Below are 21489 nucleotides of genomic sequence, written 5' to 3' on the forward strand. Positions count from 1 at the left end.
AAGATCGGGTTCTCAGAATTCTCTCAACTCTTTACCCACAATATACAAAAAAGATGCTAGATATGATCGCCTACGTGGTATCTTATGATCTTACAAACCTTATTAACCATATATGCAGGAATTCCGCTAAGACCACTAGTGCATCTAGTTCAGTATCTGGTCTGTCTTGTCCTTAGTGTCTATATGCTTCAGAGGACAGTGCAATCCTATAATGCATTGTTTGAAAATTCCTTCCAAAGTCCCAGGCAATTACGGTGGTGTCTAATAAAGGACTTAGCACTGTAATGCTGAGAATCATGGCACCCAACTTTCCAGTGCCTAGGAAAAAATAAAATCACAAGAATAAAACTGTGAGCCACAAAGCTGAATTAGGTGCTTAGGGTCCCTCTATAATGAATAAGAAAAGATAAGCACTGAAGCATGTGATCCACAAATCCATCATGCCTAAACTAGCCAATGTGAGATGCAAAGGTGGGGTGTGTGGCTAAACCCCAACCACGTCTCAGAAAAAGGCATTTATGTCTTTTTAGCAATCCACAAACAGGAATCCAGTGCCTGGAGTCAAACAGCTTGGCTGTGTCTACATTGGCACCCTTTTCCGGAAAAGGGATGCTAATGAGACCAGTTGGAATTGCAAATGCCACGGGGGATTTAAATATCCCCTGCAGCATTTGCATGAACATGGCTGCCGCTTTTTTCCGGCTCAGGGTTTTGCCGGAGAAAAGCGCCAGTCTAGACAGGATCTTGCGGAAAATAAACCCTTTTCCGGAAGATCCCTACAGGAATAAGGGATCTTCCAGAAAAGGGTTTATTTTCCGCAAGATCCCGTCTAGACTGGCGCTTTTCTCCGGCAAAACACCAAGCCAGAAAAAAGCAGCAGCCATGTTCATGCAAATGCCACGGAGGATATTTAAATCCCCCGCAGCATTTGTAATTCCGACTGGTCTCATTAGCATCCCTTTTCTGGAAAAGGGTGCCAATGTAGACACAGCCCTTTGGTGCCTAAGTCACTTGTTGAGAGACTTTTGTGCCTTGCTCAACACAAAAGGGGAGGGGGAAAAGGAGGTAGTTATGATGATGCCCACCGGATAACTTTTAGCCCAACTGTTAGAACACTTGCCTGGAATATGGTTGGCTCACATTCAATTGCCCCCTTTCTGCTTGAGGGGAAAAATGGATTAGTAAAGACTTGCAAACCCGCGGGTATCCACATTATATCTGCATCCCCGGATGTGGACGTGGATGATCCACGGACCAATTCTGCAGATAGCAACATAGATGCAGATACAAATCAACGTGGATCAGCTATGAACAGCCATGGCATGGGTCCTACACCTGCCCTAGGGATGGATGGGGTCACCTTCCCACCCTCTGCCAGAGCCTGCCCTGTGGAGATCCTGGATCCTTCCACCCACCCTGGGCGGAGGATCAGGGACACTGGGTGGGGACTGCTTAGGTCCCCAGGGCAGGTGGAGAGTCTGCCACAGCTCCCCACACCTGCTAGCAGAGCTCTCCCTGACCAGGCTCCACCCACTGGAACACACTGCCTCAATTAAAAGGGGTGCTGTCAATTTAACATTTTACCCACCCCTGCAATCAGCCCCAGTGCCAACTCCGTCCACACATCTACACAAGCAATTTCATCACTGGACCCAACCACATCAGTCACTACATCAGGGGTCATTTAACTGCACATCCACCAATGTGATCTATGCCCTCAAATGCCACCAATGCCCTACTGCCATGCATATTGGCCAAACTAGACAGTCTCTATGGGAAAGAATGAATGGACACAAATCAAATATCCATAAAGGCAACACACAGAAACCTGTTGGAGAACACTTTACCCTGCCCCGGCACTCCTTAATGGATCTCAAAGTCACCATGTTGTTTCAGGCCAATTCCACAAGCCAAATACACTGGGAAGGGCTAGAACTTAACTTCATTTACAAGTTTGATTCCTATCAGGGAGGAGTGAATAAATATATTGGCTGGCTTGCACACTACCTCCCACATCCTAATGACTTAACCAACAAAACAAACAATGGGTACTCCTAGAGGTGCAAATTGTTTTTATCAGCCTCTTAAAACTTGAACAATCCAATTCAATGGTTTTTTTCTATTTTTTCCTTGTCCCCTCTCCCTTTTCCCCCTGCCTTCCTTTATTTATTCTTAGATCTGGACTTTTCAATACTCCAGCCATCTGAAGAAGTGGGTTGTACCCACAAAAGCTCACGATACCATCTACATGTTTTGTTAGTCTTTAAGGTGTTGCTAGACTATTCACTGTTAAGTTTTACCAGTTACAGACTAATGTACTGCAGAATAATAAAAGGTGAGCTCAAATATATGAATTAGAAATGCCTGTATAATCATTTACTATACTAAAACACAGTCCTCCTTTTGAAGATTTAAAGTGTTCTATATCCTTCATTAACCCAGCCATCTCCATTCATTGTACAGTATATGGAAAAAGCCTTTGTCTGAGAGACTGGTTCCTTATTGAAAGGTAATTTCCCCTACATATAAACATTTGTTACCAAGCACAGACCATGTTACAGGGAATAGTGTTAGTGCCTGCAAGCAAGCACATGAGTAATATTGGTGACATAGATAACTACTGAAGTCAGTATAAACTCTTATCCTGGAGCTGTTTAATAGAAGCATAAAGCACTAGGCAGGTAGTTAAAATCTTCAGGAAGTTGACTATGTATTAAGAAGGTTAAATTGTATTGCCACATTTCACTTGGTTTCTGCTGCATTCTCTGTTTCCCAGGTTTCCTAGTTTAGTTGCAACTACTTTGATGTGAAAATACACTAAATCAAGTAAACTGTCTTGGAAGTGGCACTGTGAAACAATGTTGTTGTTGGTGGGGGTTGTAAATCAGGAGTACAAACAAGTTTGAGTATTTAAAAATGAATGATATTTAAAGTGCTTAATAAATTAAAGTGTTTTGCTCTTTCCCTCCAGGCATCTCTCCATTATGAAGTATTTTATCCCACTTGTAGCATGCTGAGTTGTACAAGCTCATGTACCATGCTCATCACTCCCAAAATAAAAACACTTTAGAAGTGCATTATAGTTGTATTTTGCTTAAATCATGCCTCACAGTTAAGCAATGACATGCCCACCAATTCTGAAGGCAGTTGTAGAAACTAATAAAACTCCCAATATTTTCTGCTTTTTTTTTTTTTTAAAAAAAGTGTAATTTATTTTCAGACCGTACACTCTCTAGAGGACTTTTTCTTTTTTTTTTTTTTTTTTTATATAGGTGAGGCGATTCTTTTTCCAATTGAAAAGAATTGGATTCAGCTTCCCCTCCCCCCAGGAGTCTGTTAATAATTCTTTTGTGCAACAGGGATTTTCTCCAAGTTGATAGAAAGCACTCTTTGCTGTTTCCAAAGCATTCTGAGTTGCTGTTGGCCTGAGATCAGTCACACTTAACTGTTAGCACCATGACAGTGCACTGTGGCACCATTAGACCGCTGGGTAAATGCCTCTGTATTAAATAAAAGCAGAAAACTAATATTTTAGACAAACTCGTGGTCAAGGAACTATATGATAATTAAAGAGCACTTCAGTGTATTTTTTAGTGGCGCAATAACATATACTTTGGAAATTGCACAGCGACGATACCTTATTAGCTGAAGTAAAATATGTCAAGGATTATTACTTAACTTGATAATGATGGAAGTGAAAATACAGTATTTGACAGTATTTCAACTATCATATCTGCTTTTTTATAATACATAACCACCATGCAATGAAGCCCAAAAAAATTCTGATAATGGACTGTTTTTTGGTCCAGCGTAAACTTCAATAATACATTGCCATGTAAATGTCATAGTCAGAAATGATGGATTGAAGCTTACTGAAGAATCTATCTTTAAAATGCATCAGAAAAAAATGGGGGTTGGGAGAGAAGGAAATTAAATGAACATCAATCAAGTTGAAGATTGAGATCCCAATCCTGAAATGGGACCCATGTATATAATGTTCACATTCACGGGTTAACCAATATTGGCCAAATTACCAAATGCTTTATCTTTAAGTAGAGAAGAAGTATGGAACCTTTAGCCCCAAGAGGATTTTGAGCACGTTATAACTTAAAAAAAGTTTCTGAATAGAAGCTGCAATTCCAATATTCAGAATCCTGATGAATAGTGGAAAACCAGTGGACATTGCAAATTAAGGCCCCATCATGCAAACTCTTATACACATGCTTAAGTTTACTACTTGAAATCATCCCATTTGTTTTAGTGTTCATATATGTGCACAGTCTTATTACAAGGCATAGTCCCATTGAAGTTTTAGTGAAATCATCCCATTTGTTTTAGTGTTCATATATGTGCACAGTCTTATTACAAGGCATAGTCCCATTAAGGGCCCAAAAGCAAACAATTCCGCTGTGTAGGAAAGATAGAAAATATGGCAAAAGACCAGCTTGGCTTAACAAGGAGATCTTGCATGATCTCAAAATAAAAAAGGAGTCATATAAAAAATGGAAACTAGGACAACTAACAAAGGATGAATATAGGCAAGCAACACGGGAATGCAGGGGCAAGATTAGAAAGGCAAAGGCACAAAATGAGATCAAACTAGCTACAGGCATAAAGGGAAACAAGAAGACCTTTTATAAATACATTAAAAGCAAGAGGAAGACCAAGGACAGGGTAGGCCCACTGCTTAGCGAGGAGGGAGAAGCAGTAACAGGGAACTTGGAAATGGCGGAGATGCTCAATGACTTCTTTGTTTCGGTCTTCACCGAGAAGTCTGGAGGTGTGCCTAACGTAGCGAATACAAGCAGAGAGAGGGTAAGTTTAGAAGATAGGATACACAAAGAACAAGTTAAAAATCACTTAGGAAAGTTAGATGTCAGCAAGTCACCAGGTCCTGATGAAATGCATCCCAGGATACTCAAGGAGCTGATAGAGGAGGTATCTGAGCCTTTAGCTATGATCTTTGAAAAATCATGGCAGACAGGGGAGATTCCAGAAGACTGGAAAAGGGCAAATATTGTGCCCATCTATAAAAAGGGGAATAAGAACAGCCCAGGAAATTATAGACCGGTCAGTTTAACGTCTGTCCCAGGGAAGATAATGGAGCAGGTAATTAAGGAAATCGTATGCAAACACTTGGAAAGTAATAAAGTGATAGGGAATAGCCAGCATGGGTTTGTGAAGAACAAGTCATGCCAAACTAATCTGATAGCTTTCTTTGATAAGATAACGAGCCTTGTGGATAAGGGAGAAGCGGTGGATGTCATATACCTAGACTTTAGTAAGGCATTTGATACGGTCTCGCATGATATTCTTATTGATAAACTAGGCAAATATAACTTAGATAGGGCCACGATAAGGTGGGTGCATAATTGGCTGGATAACCGTAGTCAGAGAGTTGTTGTTAATGGTTCTAAATCCTGCTGGAAAGGGATAACAAGTGGAGTTCCTCAAGGGTCTGTTTTGGGACCCGTACTATTCAATATCTTCATCAATGATGTAGATATTGGGATAGAGAGTACTCTTATTAAGTTTGCAGATGATACCAAACTGGGTGGGGTTGCGACTTCTTTGGAGGATAGGGACATAATTCAAAATGACCTTAGCAAGTTAGAGAAATGGTCAGAGGTAAACAGGATGAGGTTTAATAAAGAGAAATGCAAAGTGCTCCACTTAGGAAGGAACAATCAGTTCCATACATACAAGATGGGAAGCGACTGTCTAGGAAGGAACATGGCGGAAAGGGATCTAGGGGTCATAGTGGACCACAAGTTGAATATGAGTCAACAGTGTGATGCTGTTGCAAAAAAAGCAAATATGATTCTAGGTTGTATCAACAGGTGTGTTGTAAGCAAAACTCGTGAAGTCATTTTGCCGCTCTACTCTGCACTAGTTAGGCCTCAGCTGGAGTACTGTGTCCAGTTCTGGGCGCCACATTTCAAGAAAGATGTGGAGAAATTGGAAAGGGTACAGAGAAGAGCGACAAGAATGATTAAAGGTCTAGAGAACATGACCTATGAAGCCAGGCTTCATGAACTGGGCTTGTTTAGTTTGGAAAAAAGAAGATTAAGGGGGGACATGATAGCGGTTTTCAAATATCTAAAAGGGTGTCACAAGGAGGAAGGCGAAAATTTGTTCCTCTTGGTTTCTGAGGACAGGACAAGGAGTAATGGGCTTAAAGTGCAGCAGGGGAGGTTTAGATTGGACATTAGGAAAAAATTCCTAACTGTCAGGGTGGTCAAATATTGGAATAAATTGCCAAGGGAGGTGGTGGAATCTCCCTCTCTGGAGATATTTAAGAACAGGTTAGATAGACATCTGTCAGGGATGGTGTAGACGGAGCTTGATCCTGCCTTGAGGGCGGGGGGCTGGACTCGATGACCTCTCGAGGTCCCTTCCAGTCCTATTATTCTATGATTCTATGATTCTATGAAACTAATGCGACCAGAGCAGTAAATTTAGGATTGTGTATTTGCAGGATCAGTAGGAGATGAAAATTGCAGAGAAGCCAGTCAGACACTCCAACCAGTATGAGAAAAAACTAGCCAAAGCAGGAATATTTGGTCCATTGGACAGTCAGAGAATTTCATAGTTTTGAACAGATTCTCTCTGCCCTGTGCTGATCAGCTGTATGCTCAAACATCCACACCTGCTTCTCTTACCTTCATTATTGTGCCCTGTCCTAAGCCCCTCCCCTTCTGTACAAAATAAAATATTGTGGGACATGCCATTTCTTCCTAACACAGTGTTCTACCCATCCACCCCAGCCCCTCCACATACACATTGTCTTGCCTGTTTAGATGGTAAGCTTATTGGGGCAAAGACTGTCTACTACAATGGCTCTCAACCTTTCCAAACAACCATACCCCTCTCAGGAGACTGGCTTGTCTTGCATACCCCGAAATTACATCTCACTTAACACTATTTGCTTACACAGACATAAAAATACAAAATTGTCACAGTACTCCATTACTGAAAAATGCTTATTTTCCTCATTGTTACTGTATAATTCTAAGTACCTTCAACAGGAACATGCACTACTGGTTGAGAACCATTAGAGAGTGGGAGGAGGGGGGCTAGGAGGGATGTTGTGTCCAGCATAATGGACTCCCATTTTTGTTTGGCCCTTAGACACGACCATAAGAAATATATGTAATCTGTGTATATATTTAGGAATGTGCACCTGTCTGTCCATCCATTTGTGAGTCTGTTTGTTCAAGAACTACACCTAAATGGTAAGAGCTAGGACCACCAAATTCAGTATTTCCTCTTCTCCTAACTTAAGGCAATATCAGGGCTCATTTGTGCCATGAAAATGGGAAGAGACAGGAATGGGACTTTTCTGTAGCATGGAAAGGGAGGAGGCACAGAGAGGAGGGACCTGATGATGAGTAGCAGCCACTGTGGGCAGCAGCACTACCAAAAGAGTGGCCAGCATAGCTGGGGCTCCTCCATCTTGCCTGCCACCAGACCAGGTAGTAGCCCAAACTTTTCCCCCTACAGCCCTTGGCTGCAGCACTGGAGGAGGTGGGCTAAGGCCTTTGGAGGCCTGGCGGGGAGGAGGAGGCTGGAGCTCTGCCAGTCAGGGAGAAGAGAAACCCATGCCAGATGGGATTTGAACACCCTCAGCACCTCCTTGCTCCCCAACCCTCGCTCTCATACACCCCCACACCTACAGCCTCCTACACTACCCACCATCCCAAGGCCCTGCCCTGACTCTTGCATACTCCTCACTGCCAGCCCTTTGCCCCAAAGGACCCAGACAACGCCAGGTAAGCCTTCTAGTAAATAATAATTAAGAAGAAGAATGCTTGCAAGATCAGGGTCTAAGACTTCAAACACCATTCTCAATAGCACTTTCTAATTCGCTCTCATCTTGAGTGAAATCCTATCCCTACTGAAGTCACTGATAAAATGCCTACTGACTTCAACATGGCTGAGATCTCATCTCCTGTATGATACTTATATTTTGAAATAGCCTTACAGTGGAATTGCTATAATGCTGGAATGCATATACACTCTGTAGGTGACAGACCCCTTTGTAGTAGAATGCTCTGTTCTGTAATACATTATATTCACTTAAAGCTGTACCAAAGCACATATTCATAGTTGTACATTTTATAACTATTGTATTTCACTTAACATTTCAAACCAAAGTGAACAGTTTTGAATCTACTGTAAATCAGTTATTATCTCCAATTAGGCAAATTTTGAAATTTAGTCTGTCCTTATGATGAAATTGTAGGGTGGATAAATTATTGAAATCTTGTGTAAAAACAACAATATATCTATTCCCAAAGTAGTAAGCTGGAAAAAAAAAGTTTTTGTGTCAACCTGAATATTACAAATAAAATGGTTAGTTCATTTCAGGTTGCAAATTATTCAAAAATTAAATGGTCTACACAAATGTCACATCTGCAACATTAACGAGTGCCACACAATATACAAATCTTAATTATCTTGGAAATTATAATAAATGTTCTTTTCTATCTTTTAAAGAGACAAGATTCTCCCAAGTAGGTACCTGCCCTCAGCTGCCATTCAGTGTTTGACACTCTTCTCCCAATAGCTCTTATTTCCTCAAACCAGCGCTGACACTGGAGCATCTCTTAGTCTACTAATCAAGTGATTGGCCAATCCCTGTTCTTCTTTCACCTCCATCATCTGTTGTTGTGAGCCCCTTCACCAGCAATATTTCCTCAACTCCACCACACCCATTGGAAATGAATTCTCTTTCCCATCATTATAAACAGCTGCCAACACAGGTGCCTCATTACCATTCTCCTCCACCCATCCACAGCCGCCTTCTGCCAATCTTGCATCTAAAACTCTCTGCCATCCATCCCTCCCAGCCACCAGCAGTAATTAGAGTTTTGATTTCCATTCTCAAGTTCCAAGCTTACCTTTCAGCTAACCAAAAGTTGGGAGATCAGAGAGGAGTATGGAGAAAATCCATCTTTACCACACGTCATATTCCAAACCTTGGGGCAGGATCTAATTTGTAGATCTTGGCTCAGGGTGGGGTTTCTTTGGAGTTTATTCCTTTGTTTTGTTTAATTGATTACAATTATAACCTTATTTTAACCGAAGTAAACAATGCTTTAACTTTTTTGAAAAATGTCAACGTAAAAAAAAAGTTTATTTTAAAAACCAGGAGAAAAAAATTACTAAAAATGCCTATTTTTTATTCCATTTTCAAATCACACCACAGATTGTGTGGTGCGGTTACTTACCATCTGTAAACTAATGTGATAGTTCTACTTGTGGTAATATTAGAAAGCAAGTCCTATCTGTAGCAAGATGTTGCTTTTCTGGAATTGACTGTAGTGAACTTGTGATATCGCCATCTCTCACTTTATATTTTGTCCTACTTTCATTTCAATAAACCCTAAAGTGTCAGGGACTTTATAGCAACAGCCAAAAGTATGAGCAACTAGGCACCTAGATCCTGTTCCCCTTGAAGTCCAGGCTTCAATCTCTTCTCTGATGCAATACCAAGGATTAAGGGCCGGACCATTTACTATTGAATGTACAGGGAATCTTGCAATAGACCTCAATGAGAACAGGACTGGTTCCTTGAGGAATAAATAAACGGTGTCAATTGAAGTCACTATCATCCATTTCCAGGTTACAGTTACAATGAAGATTTTTGCAAGGGACATACCTGTGGCAGTGCTGAATTGAGCTGTCGCTGGAGGGAATCTCTGTCGTAGATGACATCCTGAAGGCGTTGCTGTGCAAGTGACAGGCTTTCCTGAGTCTCCCGAAGGGTGTCAAGGAGACGGTCCCTTTCATCTAGCATGTTCACCATCAGTTGCTCAAAATGAGAATCCGAGTCCGACCCGCTACTCTGGGACCCCCGTTGACTCATTGGGGTGTCCTCGTTTATCGTGGGCATCACTTCACACATCATTTCTTTAAAATAAAAAGTTAGGGAAAAAGTCTTAGATAGAAAAACGTTTAGGAGAACTTTACGAGAGAAATGTAATAGATCACAGAAACTGCTAGTGCATTATGGCATTGTTTCACGTCACAACTTTACATTTTTACCATGAATCATGTGGCTGACCGGCATAAAAGATAACTGACCTTTTAACATTGGAAAGATTTTGAATGCACTTCCTATATAAGGAGAAGAGATATTTAATTCATGTTAATGGCTTGACACACACACAAAAGTCACTTCAAAAAAAGTTTCCTTTTTGGCTTATTTAGTTTTAATCTTTCCTTTGACCTCCATCATTTTCTGCTTTTTTATACTGATGTCAATAGCTGCCATTAATGCAAAGTTTGGTCCTGCTGCAGGCTTTTCTACAGCAGATTCTAGACTGACAATTGATCTAGCAGCATGCTGCCTTAATAATGAAAAGTTAATCTATCTTTCTATCTAGTTCTTCCTTCCCTCAGTGGGAATTATTTCAGGTGTTCTCTCTGAGTAAGATGTCAAAAACTAGAGGCTCGCTGCTAATTACTGTGCTTGTGATACCTTGTCCAAATTAAGCCACTAAGAACTGGACCACACTTTCTGAAGCCAAGTTGTTCACACAGGCCACTACACAAAGAGTGGCTTCAGGAAAAAACAAAACAATTAGTCTCACTTGGCTCAGCTGCATTTGTATTAAGATGTTTCTGATTTCCATTTTACAACCTCTATTTAGACATGTGGAATCCCGAACCTTATGATTCTGGATGTTGGGCACAAAGCACCAATCAGGACAATACAGTTCTCAAAAGTCGCATATGATAGAAAACCCAAACAGTCAACCCAAGTTAGGATTATGCTGAAGACAAATATTTATCTTTATAGAAGTCTGCGGAGAAAGTCATCACCAACAACTTTAACTCTGCCCTGCTATCATTACTAAATTATTCTCTATTTATATATAGATAGCAGAAGTAAGTTAGATTTGGGTCCAAGGATTAGTGTTGGATCTTGAATCTCGGAAGCCTTATAAAGCTGCAAGTGTATCTAAGCAATTTGTAATTTCACTAGCTGCAGGTTTCAATCTTATTTTCAATTTAGAAGTTTGTCTGCAGATATGGTGTAGGCTACAGCTTCTGGAAGCCTTATCTATAATATAGAAATTTCAGGCACGTCCATTATAAATCTGCCAACACACAAAAATGTCACCATTCACATTCTTAATTCTTGTATGGATTAGCTCTGCATATTCTCTGTTTTGGCAAGGATTTCAGACTTCTTAAATCTGGTATATTTTCCCTAATAGAATTTATGGGGATTGAGATGGTCCCTACCAGCCACGTCTATATTAAGGTCAGCTCAAAGTTGTTTCAAGTAGCGGAGGAATAAAGGTAGCTGAGCTACTTGTGCGAAGCATGCGCGCGCGCGCGCACACACACACACACACACACACACAACCTGCTACAACCTCCATTTGCTACATGCACAGAGAAGAATGCAGCTGCCAATTTGTCCCAGGAAAAGTGATCCTGCTTTATCAGGAACTAGCTTTGCCTACATTCTAGGCATTTACACAGAATCTAGTAAATTTCAGCTGCTTCTTTAACAGATAGAGTAATGTGCAGAGTAGATAGGGAACATATTAATACCTCGGTATTGGTTATGGACTACTATCATGTAAATCTGATCGCTAGTACTTCTAATGTTAAACATCTCTGGTGTTGGGTTATAAGGTTCTCTTTGGATTTTGGGGGTTTGAGGATATGAGAAGGGGCAGAGTAAAGGTTACAAAAATAGCCACCGGTGCATTTCTAAGACTTTTAGATCTTTGTTTTTTGCTTCTGTTTTTCTTTTAATGGGTATCTTTAACCTTGACTTTCCAGCTTACTACAGCTTTTGATTATTTGAGGACTTGAAGGATTCTATCCCATAATTAAATCTGATATTTTGTAGACTCCGATTTTAAGACTAGGAAGACCTGTTATCACCATTCAGTCTGTCAGATTATGGTTTGTGTTAAATTCCACTTGAACTATAGTAAATTTTGTACGAAAAGATATCTAATGTTGATTTACAAGCTTAAGTAATACGGAATCCACCACATTCACAGGTAAGCTGTTCCAATGGTTAATCATCCTTGCTATTAAGAATGTAACTCACTTTTAATTCAATTGTTCTATTCCTCTGGCTATTTCCTTATGCAATTTTTAATTGCCACAATTGTTCAGAATTCTTTATAGAGCCCATAAAGAGAAGCCTAATGCCAAAGAAGCATTTCAATACCCCACAAAAAGGCCTGATCAAAAGTCCACCAAGTCAATTGAAAGACTCCCACTTCAATGTGATTTTGATTGGACCCAAAGTCTGAAGGGAAGACCTACAGAGCTTACAAAGCATGCAGGAACCAAAGGGCCACAAAGCCCAGGGGGAGAAAATAGTGTGACATGTATGCTGAAATTCTAAGAGGTGCAATAATTCTCAGTCTAAATGGAGGGAAAGCCTATGATGTCTTTAAGCTACTTCTGTGTTCCCCTGATCCTGGGCTGCCTTGTGTCTGGATATGTCTCCCAATATAACTTAGATAGTCCTTGGGTCAGGGATGGCAATATTTTTGTTGGGGGGGGGCACTCCAAGAATTCGGAAAGTGGTCAAAGGCTACACTTCTCTGATATTAATGGAGGAGGCATGGGGTCTGGGATGGAGGTTAGGTGCAGAAGGGAGCTTGAGGTAAGGGAGAGTGTTTAGGTGAAGGAAGCAGGAGCGGCCTGTGGCGGGCTGCAGCAGCTGGCGCCCCAGGCGGAATGTGCGATTGGCGCCCCCGCCTGTACAGCCATCAATGCAGTGATGTCATCATCGGGCGCCCCATGACATCATCATTGGGCGCCCCAGGTGGCCTGTTGAAGGCAGCACCCTAGGCGACGGCCGAGTCAGCCTATAGTCACGGGCCACCCCTGGAAGGAAGCAGTTGTGACCTGGGGCACTAGACTGGGTTCAGGGGGTTGGATTGTGACCTAGGACAGGGAATTGGGGTAGTGCGGGGTTTGAGTTGTGAGCTAGGGCAGGAAGGGACTGTGATCTTGGGCAGGGGATTTGGGTGCCATATCTGGGAGGGGGTATGGGTGCAAGAGGGGGGCAGAGGATTTAGGTATGTGGAGTAGGGGGAAGAGAAGGTTGGGGAAGAGAAGGAAATGCAGGCTCTGGCCAGGAGACTTACAATCCAGCAACCTATTCCTGAATCAGCCTCCCCGCCTGTCCTGCCCCTGCACAGGCTGCAGCCATGTACTCTGTGAATAACTACGAGCCCCTTGTGCTTCGTGGCTGCCTTTTATTGAAACATGCAGCTCCCCATTGGCCAGTTTCTGGCCAGAAGCAGGCCATTGAGATTGTGCTAGATGGCTGAAGCAGCTCCTAAAGCTTTCTCCTTACCCTCCGGGCTCAGTTTTTAAATTGAAACCGACCCACGGTTGCATTTCTGAGCAACATGTGATGGGAGCTAAACAAGCGGGGAGCCTGCCTGGGGCTTCCTGCCAGATCCAGTGGGTTGGTGGGCTGGATTTTGCCCATGCCTGCTTTATGGTCTGGACTTCCTAATTCAAAACTTTTGCTGGAATGTCAGCAGTCACTAATAAGTTCACATTCAAAGGCTACATGCTTTTTTAAGGTATACATAGAGCATCAGGTACTCATTTGTGATCCATCTCCCATGTATTAATTATGCGCAACTATAGTCTACATCAGGTGTGGGCAATAATTTTAGAAGGGGGGGGGACACTTCACAAATTTTTGATGTGGCCCTGGGCCACCCCTCAAGGGGCAGGGCCTCGGGCAGAAGGGGCGGGGCCAAGGCACATCTGTTCTCTGCTTCCCACAGACTCTTATTAGCTTGGGGTCGCAGGAGCAGCAGGGTGTCTACAGGCCAGATCAATCCACTTGGCAGATACGGCCCACAGAGGCACTCTTGCTCACCCCTGGCCTACATAGACCATAGGATCTGAATAAAGATCTTAGACCCAATTCGCTACTCCATTATATTGTTTTTACACTAACACCCATCGATTCCGCATACAGCTCTGTGTGCAAATCGGTTTATGGACATGAAAATACATATAGTCTACCCACATATTTCCATGTCTATCTGTGTATAGTGCTTTGTGAAGTCCTAAGATATTGCTTCTTTTAATAATTAAATCATTACTCATGGCTGCTTCTCCAAAGAAGGACTTTTCAAAGAAACTGGTTTTAAACTGGAAGGCAAATCAGGAGGAGATATAAAATCAAAACCACAACCATTACATTTTTAAAGTATCAAAATCCTCATTTTTGGAATTCCATATCTTCTTAGAACACAACTTAGATTTGCTTTAAATCATAATTCTGCTTTGGCAAAAGACTTCTTAATAGCATGTTTTGGCGTTTATACTACTGTTTATTAAAAAAAAGTAACCTAAATTTTCAGAAGCAAATTTTGATTTAGGCATCTCAGTTTTTGAGTACTCAATCTGAGACAACTTAAACAGGGTCTGATTTCATAAAGTACTGAGCCATTACATCCAAAACCCCAGTCTGAAGGCTAGGAATTTGGCCACCCAAAAATGGAGATTTCCAACGTGGTTTCCTTTGACATTTTAGGAAGTTATTCATTTTAAGAATATGAGCCTCAGAAGAATAAATCAGGATTACGCATTCTGTGCTAGAAAGTGGGTTCTCACAAAGGAGATCAGAAATCTAAGAAGTTTCAGAATGGTCTTTCATAGCTGAAAGTATAATGTTGACGTTATTTTTCTGCATCATTTGTCATTCCAAGAATCTCTCATAAAAAAAAAATTTAAAGGAAGATTTAAGATTGCTTTACCACCAAAGCAAAGAAATTGTTACAAGAGATTTTTTTTAAACAGAAATGTTTAAAAAGACTCCAGGCAGGTGAAAAGTTACTTCTTGAATAGCTATGCCTTTCTAGCAAAGCCAGTCTCTATTAGGATTTGCAGAAGGGATCATGAAAAGAAAAAAAATACAATACTACTACTATCACAGTAGTCACTGATTTGTTTATAATATAGGTGATAAAGACACACTAGATTAAAATTGAATTTTAAACATATCATGAAGCACTTTGAGATATTCAGAACATTGAAAAGTTATTTGAATATATAGTTCTGTACCCACTACTGGCTGAGTTTTTCCTTCTTGGACAACTCCCTCATTTATCAACAAAAATACATTCTATTTTCACCAGAAAAAAAACATTTTCTTCTGGAAACAACTTTGCCGGGGAACAAAGCAGGCTCAGTAAATTGGTTCCTGGTGGTGAAAACTCTAAGGCCTCAATTCTTCAAGTATTATTTAGGCAAACTCCTACTCAAGTGAGCAAGGATTGAGATCCTGAATGACAATCACCAGGATTACTTAAGGACTTCAATCTTTCACCATAAGCAATCTTAAAAACTGGGGTCTGATGCAAGCCTTTTTTTCTTTCAAGAAAGTTAAAAATGTTAGACTACAGATGTAAGTGGGACATAATTGAATAAAATACAGAGATACTGTACAAGAGAACTGAGGAGGCACACAAAGGGTGAAAATGGAGGTAAGGCATGTGAGGATTTAAGGTACGTCTTAAATTTCCAATGAGCTGGGTATAATATTGTGGTTATTTCATATGGACAGACAAGAGCAGAAAGCTTAGGTATGAAGGTGATAGGCGGGTTTGAGTGTCTGAAAATTTTGATAGAGGAAAAAAGAGAGAGAAATGGAAAGTACCACACATTTTAGGATTTTTTTTAAAGGGACACCAGGAGCACTCACATTCTGTAAAACAATCACCTGGAATAACTGTTTTAATGTGAACTGATCACGACCAAGTGTGAAGTTGTCTGAATTAAAGAAAGACTCTACTAAGCTCCTTTAAAGAAGTTTTACATTTCAATCAGTTCCTTACTTGAAAATAACTAAACACACCAATTCTTAATATTTTGAACTAGAATGTTTAAACCTTTTGTTTGAACAAGAGGAATAATCCCACACGCAGCTTGGGTCCCTTTCAGCAGCACCACTACCATACTGTGCCCATCACTGCTATCTATCCCTGCTTCTTTGGAAACACAGGACTACTGCTTCTTGGATTCATCAACAGCTACTGACATTGATTAAAACCCCTTTTGCTAGAAAAAGCCAATGCCAAATAGTAATGGGAGCTGAGGGCACTCAGTACCCATGATGGAAATTGAAAATGTGTGTAAAATCATGGCGAAACTGAGCCCTCCAGCACCATATAAAGGAAAGTGGTATGAAGGGAAGCCCTCCGCACTTCCATTAAAAATTATGTACTGAATGCCTGTTTCCCATACCTGGGTAGTCATTAAGGTGATGTGCTCCGTTTGAGCACACAGAAAAGGACAGAGCGCCTTCAGCTTCTGTATTACAGGAAGTAAATCACTTTTAGCTTTGTAGCTCACCTTTAACATTAAAGAACAAAAATAAGCCTAATTTTAAATTGTGTTTACTTCCAATACTCACATCACTCAACTAGAGAATTCCATGCATATTATGGAAGTATATATAATTAATATATATATATACACACACACACACACACACCCCAAGTGTACTTTTTAGTATCATTGATGGAATACTTAAGTTCATACTAACATTTCACAGAGCAAGGTTTTTTCTATATGTAACAGCATGTGGTGAAATAACATGATGACAATCTGAAGGTTTATACAGTTCATTGGTTTTTCCCCTCTCATCTGCATAGAACATGATCCAAAACCTACTAAAGTTAATGATAGTATTTTCTGGACTTCACCTTCACAGAGCCTGACCCAGTGACCAACAATGGGAGAAACTGCGGAAATGTGCAAATCTTGAGATTGATATCATGTACCTTCAAAAAGGGATCTCAGATATTTTTATGTACATGTGTCAGCATATATTAGCCAGATCAAAGTGGGTATTTGACCAAGGCTTGAAATAATCAATGAAATCATGTATGTTTTTCCTCTGTGGTCAACAGAGATTTTAATTGACAAAAGTACTCTTTGCTGAAAAAGTAGTCTGCTCCTAAAAAATAGCTCTGGGTCACTGCATAATAGACCTACCTAGCTATCTGCAACACGTCCTCACCATGAACAATCATGTAGTTGACTCATCTGGAGGTTGCAGAACTCAGTTTATACACAACATTTAAAGTGACTGGACATTAATTGAAACAAATTGTACAGTTCAAAAGCATCCTGTGGCTACAGCTATAGAATGTCCGTTCTCAAAATCACCCCAAATAAGGATTATGTTGTTGTTTTTCTTTTTTATGTTTCTTAAGCTTAGAGACATAGATAATTACAGTCCAGATGTGATCGTATGAACACATTTAAAATTTGCTTTATTCTGAATAATTCTCAGAAGACAAAGTATCTGGAATACATATAATTACACTAAGAGAATACGAAGTTCTAGTATTTCTTCTGACTTGACCCCACCCAAAATTGAGTCCTCTCTGGTGTCTCAATTATAAAAAAGTTGTGTGACTGCAACAAAGTCTCTCATTCAGAAGTAATTCATGTAATCTGGAACCAGTATTTCTTTCCAGCACTCCTTTCACTTGAGGAGATTGTGAGTGTGGAAAATCAGAAATTATATCTATCTGTAAAGCTCTGTAGAGCAATCATTTAGTTCACCTTGAAGACTTGAGGCATATAGGAAGTGTTTCTAATTTTATCCCATCACTTTTGTACCTTACCTCTGTCTTAAACCCCTTGACTTTGCTTTACACAGATATTAATTTTGCATGCAGATTTAGAAGTCAATTTCCAGTTAAATTTCTGCTTAGGATATTGCCAAGGGGGAAAGTGACTACAGTACTCTCTGATGTGATGCTGTCTACAGTGACATCAGCTTTGAAGACTCACCCTACACTCCATCCTTTTTTATTGAACCATTTTGAACATTTTGCGTTTACAACTAAAAATAAATGGATACAGTGATTGCAGTAGAACTGATTGTACCAATGATTTATTCACAGATTCTCTCAACACCTCACTTAACCCACACAATGTAATTCCATATGGAAAATCCTTGCCATTGTCTGAGTTGCATTACATGCATATTCCTCCTCCTAGTTAACTCCTTCTCTCCTGAAATCTTCACTAAACTATGAAATCATCTTCACAGAATCCTTTTGCACTCCTTTTTACACAGCCGGTAATGAACACAGTGAATTAACATAAAACATGTTCCAACCACCTATTCTGCAGCCCTCCAGCAACCCCCACCCCAAAAGAAGTTTACTTCGTGGTTTTTTACACTCAAATTCTCCCATCTCTCAAAGATCAGTACAGAGCCACGTTTAAATAAGCCAAGGCATACTACAGGGACCAGCGGAGAGGAAGAATTTGCATTTGCATCCCATCTCCCCTTGGGGGGGACTGGGGATAAGAAAGGATGGTGGAGCTCAGATATGCAGGTTTCAGTACCTAGTGGCTTTTACTTCGGCGTCTGCTCCTTCCGTTGATCAATGACAACCGCAGTCTCTACCGGCTTTGATGGGGGCTCACACAGCTGGGCAGTCCTGGAGCATCTTCCTAGCAAGGATGACACAGGCGTTGCTCAGAGAAAACCACAGCCCCAGCGCCCTTCTCCCGGCAGGCGTGTCTGCAAGGCAACTCGGCATTTTCTTCGGCCACTTCGTCAGCAGCCAAAAGGAAAAGCGTCCATGGGAAAAATGGCATATTACAAATTTTGCTTTGGGAAGCAGAGCTTGGTTCAGACCATTGTTAGGAGGAAGAGAGGGGGGAGGCGGCTCTTAAAGCTCCAGCAGCCTCTTTCAAGCAGCAGCAGCATCTTTACAGCTGGAGACTGGGGATTAGGGGGCGGGCAGGGGATGAGTGAATTTCTTTTGTTTTTAATAAAAACTTAAGGGAGGGTGGCCGGAAATCACCATTGCTTCACAAGCGGCCCTTCCCCAGGCTGATCAGCAGCAGCGCGTGTAATGAACACAGGCCAGAAGTAGTAAGAAAAAAGCGCGATTAAAAAGAAGCTGGCTAGCCTTCGCCCACCCCTTTCCTCATAGACCCTCAGAGTCCGACCTCCTGGGGTAAGTCAGGAGTCACTGCAGCCACCCAATGGAGCCGCTCTGGTGCAAGATGAACAGACTCAAGGAACGCGAGTCACAGGCGGACACTGATCTGTAGCCGGACAAGGGGCGAGGCTGCCCACTCAGGAGCGCTGCGTGGAGGGGAACACTGGGAGTCTGGGGGCCACTCCACGCTCCTCCCAGAGCTCCCGAAACTTGCCGGGCTGTTGCCACGTCCGGCCTAGCCTCCCCGTGCGTGGGTGCCCGGGTCTTTCAAGCCACAGGCCATCCCTAAGCGGCCGCGTGCTACGATTGGGTGGGGGGTGGGAAGAGAGACAGGCAAAGGCTCTGACATCGCCTTCTAATCGGATATGGAGCGTCATAGCACGGCCCCGCTCCTATAATCCGGCCATGACAAAGCCGGGACAATAGCGGGCGATTGCAGCCACATGCACTTGGAATCGCGCTGCGCGCTTGGAAACGCTACGGCTCTCAAAGCCGCCTCTCCCCCGGGCGGGAGAGCAGGGTGTTGCCCGCCAGGGCGCGCCTGCATTGCTGAGCCAGGCGCCCAGCTCGCCAGGTAAGGAGGAGGAAGCTGGGGGGGAGGGGGCCAGCGCTGCTTTTCTCTTCCTCCTCAGCTGGGGCTTCCCCTGGAAGCTGCCGCAGTGGTTTCCACCAGCCCTGAAATAAATTCTGAAGTAATCACGTCTGCTCGCTCTGCTGCACGCACACGCGGGGCCCCAGCTGCAGCGGCGCTTCCCCGCGGCGCGCACAGCGCCCGCCCCGCCAATGAGCGAGCCCGCTAGGGCCGGCCGGGCTCAACCCGAGAGGACACGCTCGCGCGAGGGCCCTTGCTCCGCTCGCTCCTGCTGGCGGGGTTACAGGACGTGACCCTGCCACTGGCAATGGAAGAGGCCAGCCTCGGTTCATCCAGCACATCTGCCCGTCGCCCCGCCTAGGAGCGCTCCGATTTCCTTGCACCAAGCAGAGGGGCCAGTGCGGTGATCCTGTGACAACCAGTGGCTGGATCGGCCACTTGCTTCTGCCTTTTGGTGGCCCTACCGCAGGCCTGTACAAGGCAGCTGTGAAGGCACCTCTCTCTGGTGCCCCAGGAAGCGGGTGGGGGTGGGTGAGTCCTGCTATCAGTCCCTTCCCTACTGCCAACCAGCCAGGGAAGGTCTAAACTAAGGATGTAAACATGTCGTTGATTAACCAGGAAGCAAAAGCTTATAGGTTAATGCTATAGAGTACACCAGTGTTTCCTAGTTGGGGTTCCACAGACCATCATGAGGGGTTCCTCAAGAAATCATGGAATAAATAATGCTGGGTGGGGCCTGGAGCATCTGTCAGGCCCTCCACCTCCCGCCCTCTGATTTCAGCTGGGCTGCTGTGTGGGAGCAAGCAGCCATTTGGGCTCCGCAAGTGCGAGAGAAGGAGGTAGGAGAAAAGAAAGAGAGAAAATATGAGTCAGGAGGAAGAGGAGATTTGATATTGAAAGAAAAAGATCAGATAATACAAAAAGAAAGACAGGAAAAATGCTCCAATTTTTTTGTCTTACAATGTAAGCTGACATATATATATGGTAGCCCGGTGTCAGCATCTGTAACACCAAATTGCTGGCTGTTCCCTCTGGGGGGGGGCTTGTGCTGCATGGAGAGTGTGGGGTTCAAACAGCTGTTTGCTCTCCCGTGGCAGCCCAGCTGAGCAGTGCAGAAGTCAGCTGAGCACCACGGCAGGAGGGGAAGGAAGGCGGGGCAGTGGCTCCAGGCCCTGCCCCCTGGCTGTGAACATCACCTCCCCCCCCCCCCCCACCCTTTGGCTCCCACCATGGTGCTTGGCTGACTTTTGCGCCACTCAGCTGGGCTGCCGCGTGGAAGCAAGTGGCGCAAGCGACCGTTTGGGCTTCGTGCTCCCCATGCAGCACAGGGAGTGCAGAGCCTAAAAGACCATTTGGGCTCTGTGGTCCCCTAAAGGCCATTTGGTCTCCGCGGTCCCCCAAGTGAGAGGCAGGAGGGGGAGGAGAAGAGAGAGAAACAGAGCGAAAGACCAGAGGCACAGAAGAGAAGACGGACGTGGAGGAAAGACCTGAAAATCCTGTCTTATGACAGGCTAATAGACTAGTGTATGTGTGTATATATAAATAAAAGAGCTCTTTACAAATACATTTTCTTGAAAAAATTTAGAAATTGATTTGCGCTCGCCCCTGTCAACTTTTTCTGCCAAGCAATCGTTTTCATAGATAGGGATTCCTTGGCATATGAAAAATTATTTTAGGGATTTCTTCATGGGAAAAAGGTTGGGAATCACTGGACTACATACATCCCCCTTGCCCCACACACACTTGCCAGTTCATTTTTTAGCAGGCTGGCCAGCAGTCCCACTGTCCTGGCTTACGACGGGTCCAGGACATATCCCTGCTGCGGCTCCAGATTTAAAGCATGTTAGGAGCCAGGCAGATAGGCAGCATGGCTCAATTCAGGTTCGTGCCGGCTCTGGGAGCTCA

The 21489-nt window shown here is 42.9% G+C and overlaps 1 protein-coding gene across 6 annotated transcripts in view; it reads right to left on the reverse strand.

Moving 5' to 3' along the window:
* Positions 1 to 20151, reverse strand: part of PPFIA2 (PPFI scaffold protein A2) — a 601388-nt gene extending 581237 nt beyond the window's left edge. For 2 of the 6 annotated variants that reach the window (XM_089780129.1, XM_089780128.1), the window contains exons 1-2: positions 18388 to 20150; positions 9665 to 9915 (exon numbers count right to left, since the gene is read on the reverse strand). In XM_089780129.1, the coding sequence (XP_089636255.1) occupies positions 9665 to 9913 (249 nt within the window). In that variant the 5' untranslated portion in view covers positions 9914 to 9915; positions 18388 to 20150. Of the gene's footprint in view, positions 1 to 9664; positions 9916 to 18387 lie in introns of all 6 variants that reach the window. The other 4 variants (XM_089780141.1, XM_089780138.1, XM_075932507.2 and 1 more) reach the window with 3 other exon arrangements.
* Positions 20152 to 21489: the final 1338 nt, after the last annotated feature.

This window comes from Pelodiscus sinensis, chromosome 1, assembly GCF_052426305.1.
Source record: "Pelodiscus sinensis isolate ZL-2025 chromosome 1, ASM5242630v1, whole genome shotgun sequence".
In the NCBI taxonomy this organism is placed as follows: Eukaryota; Metazoa; Chordata; order Testudines; family Trionychidae; genus Pelodiscus; species Pelodiscus sinensis.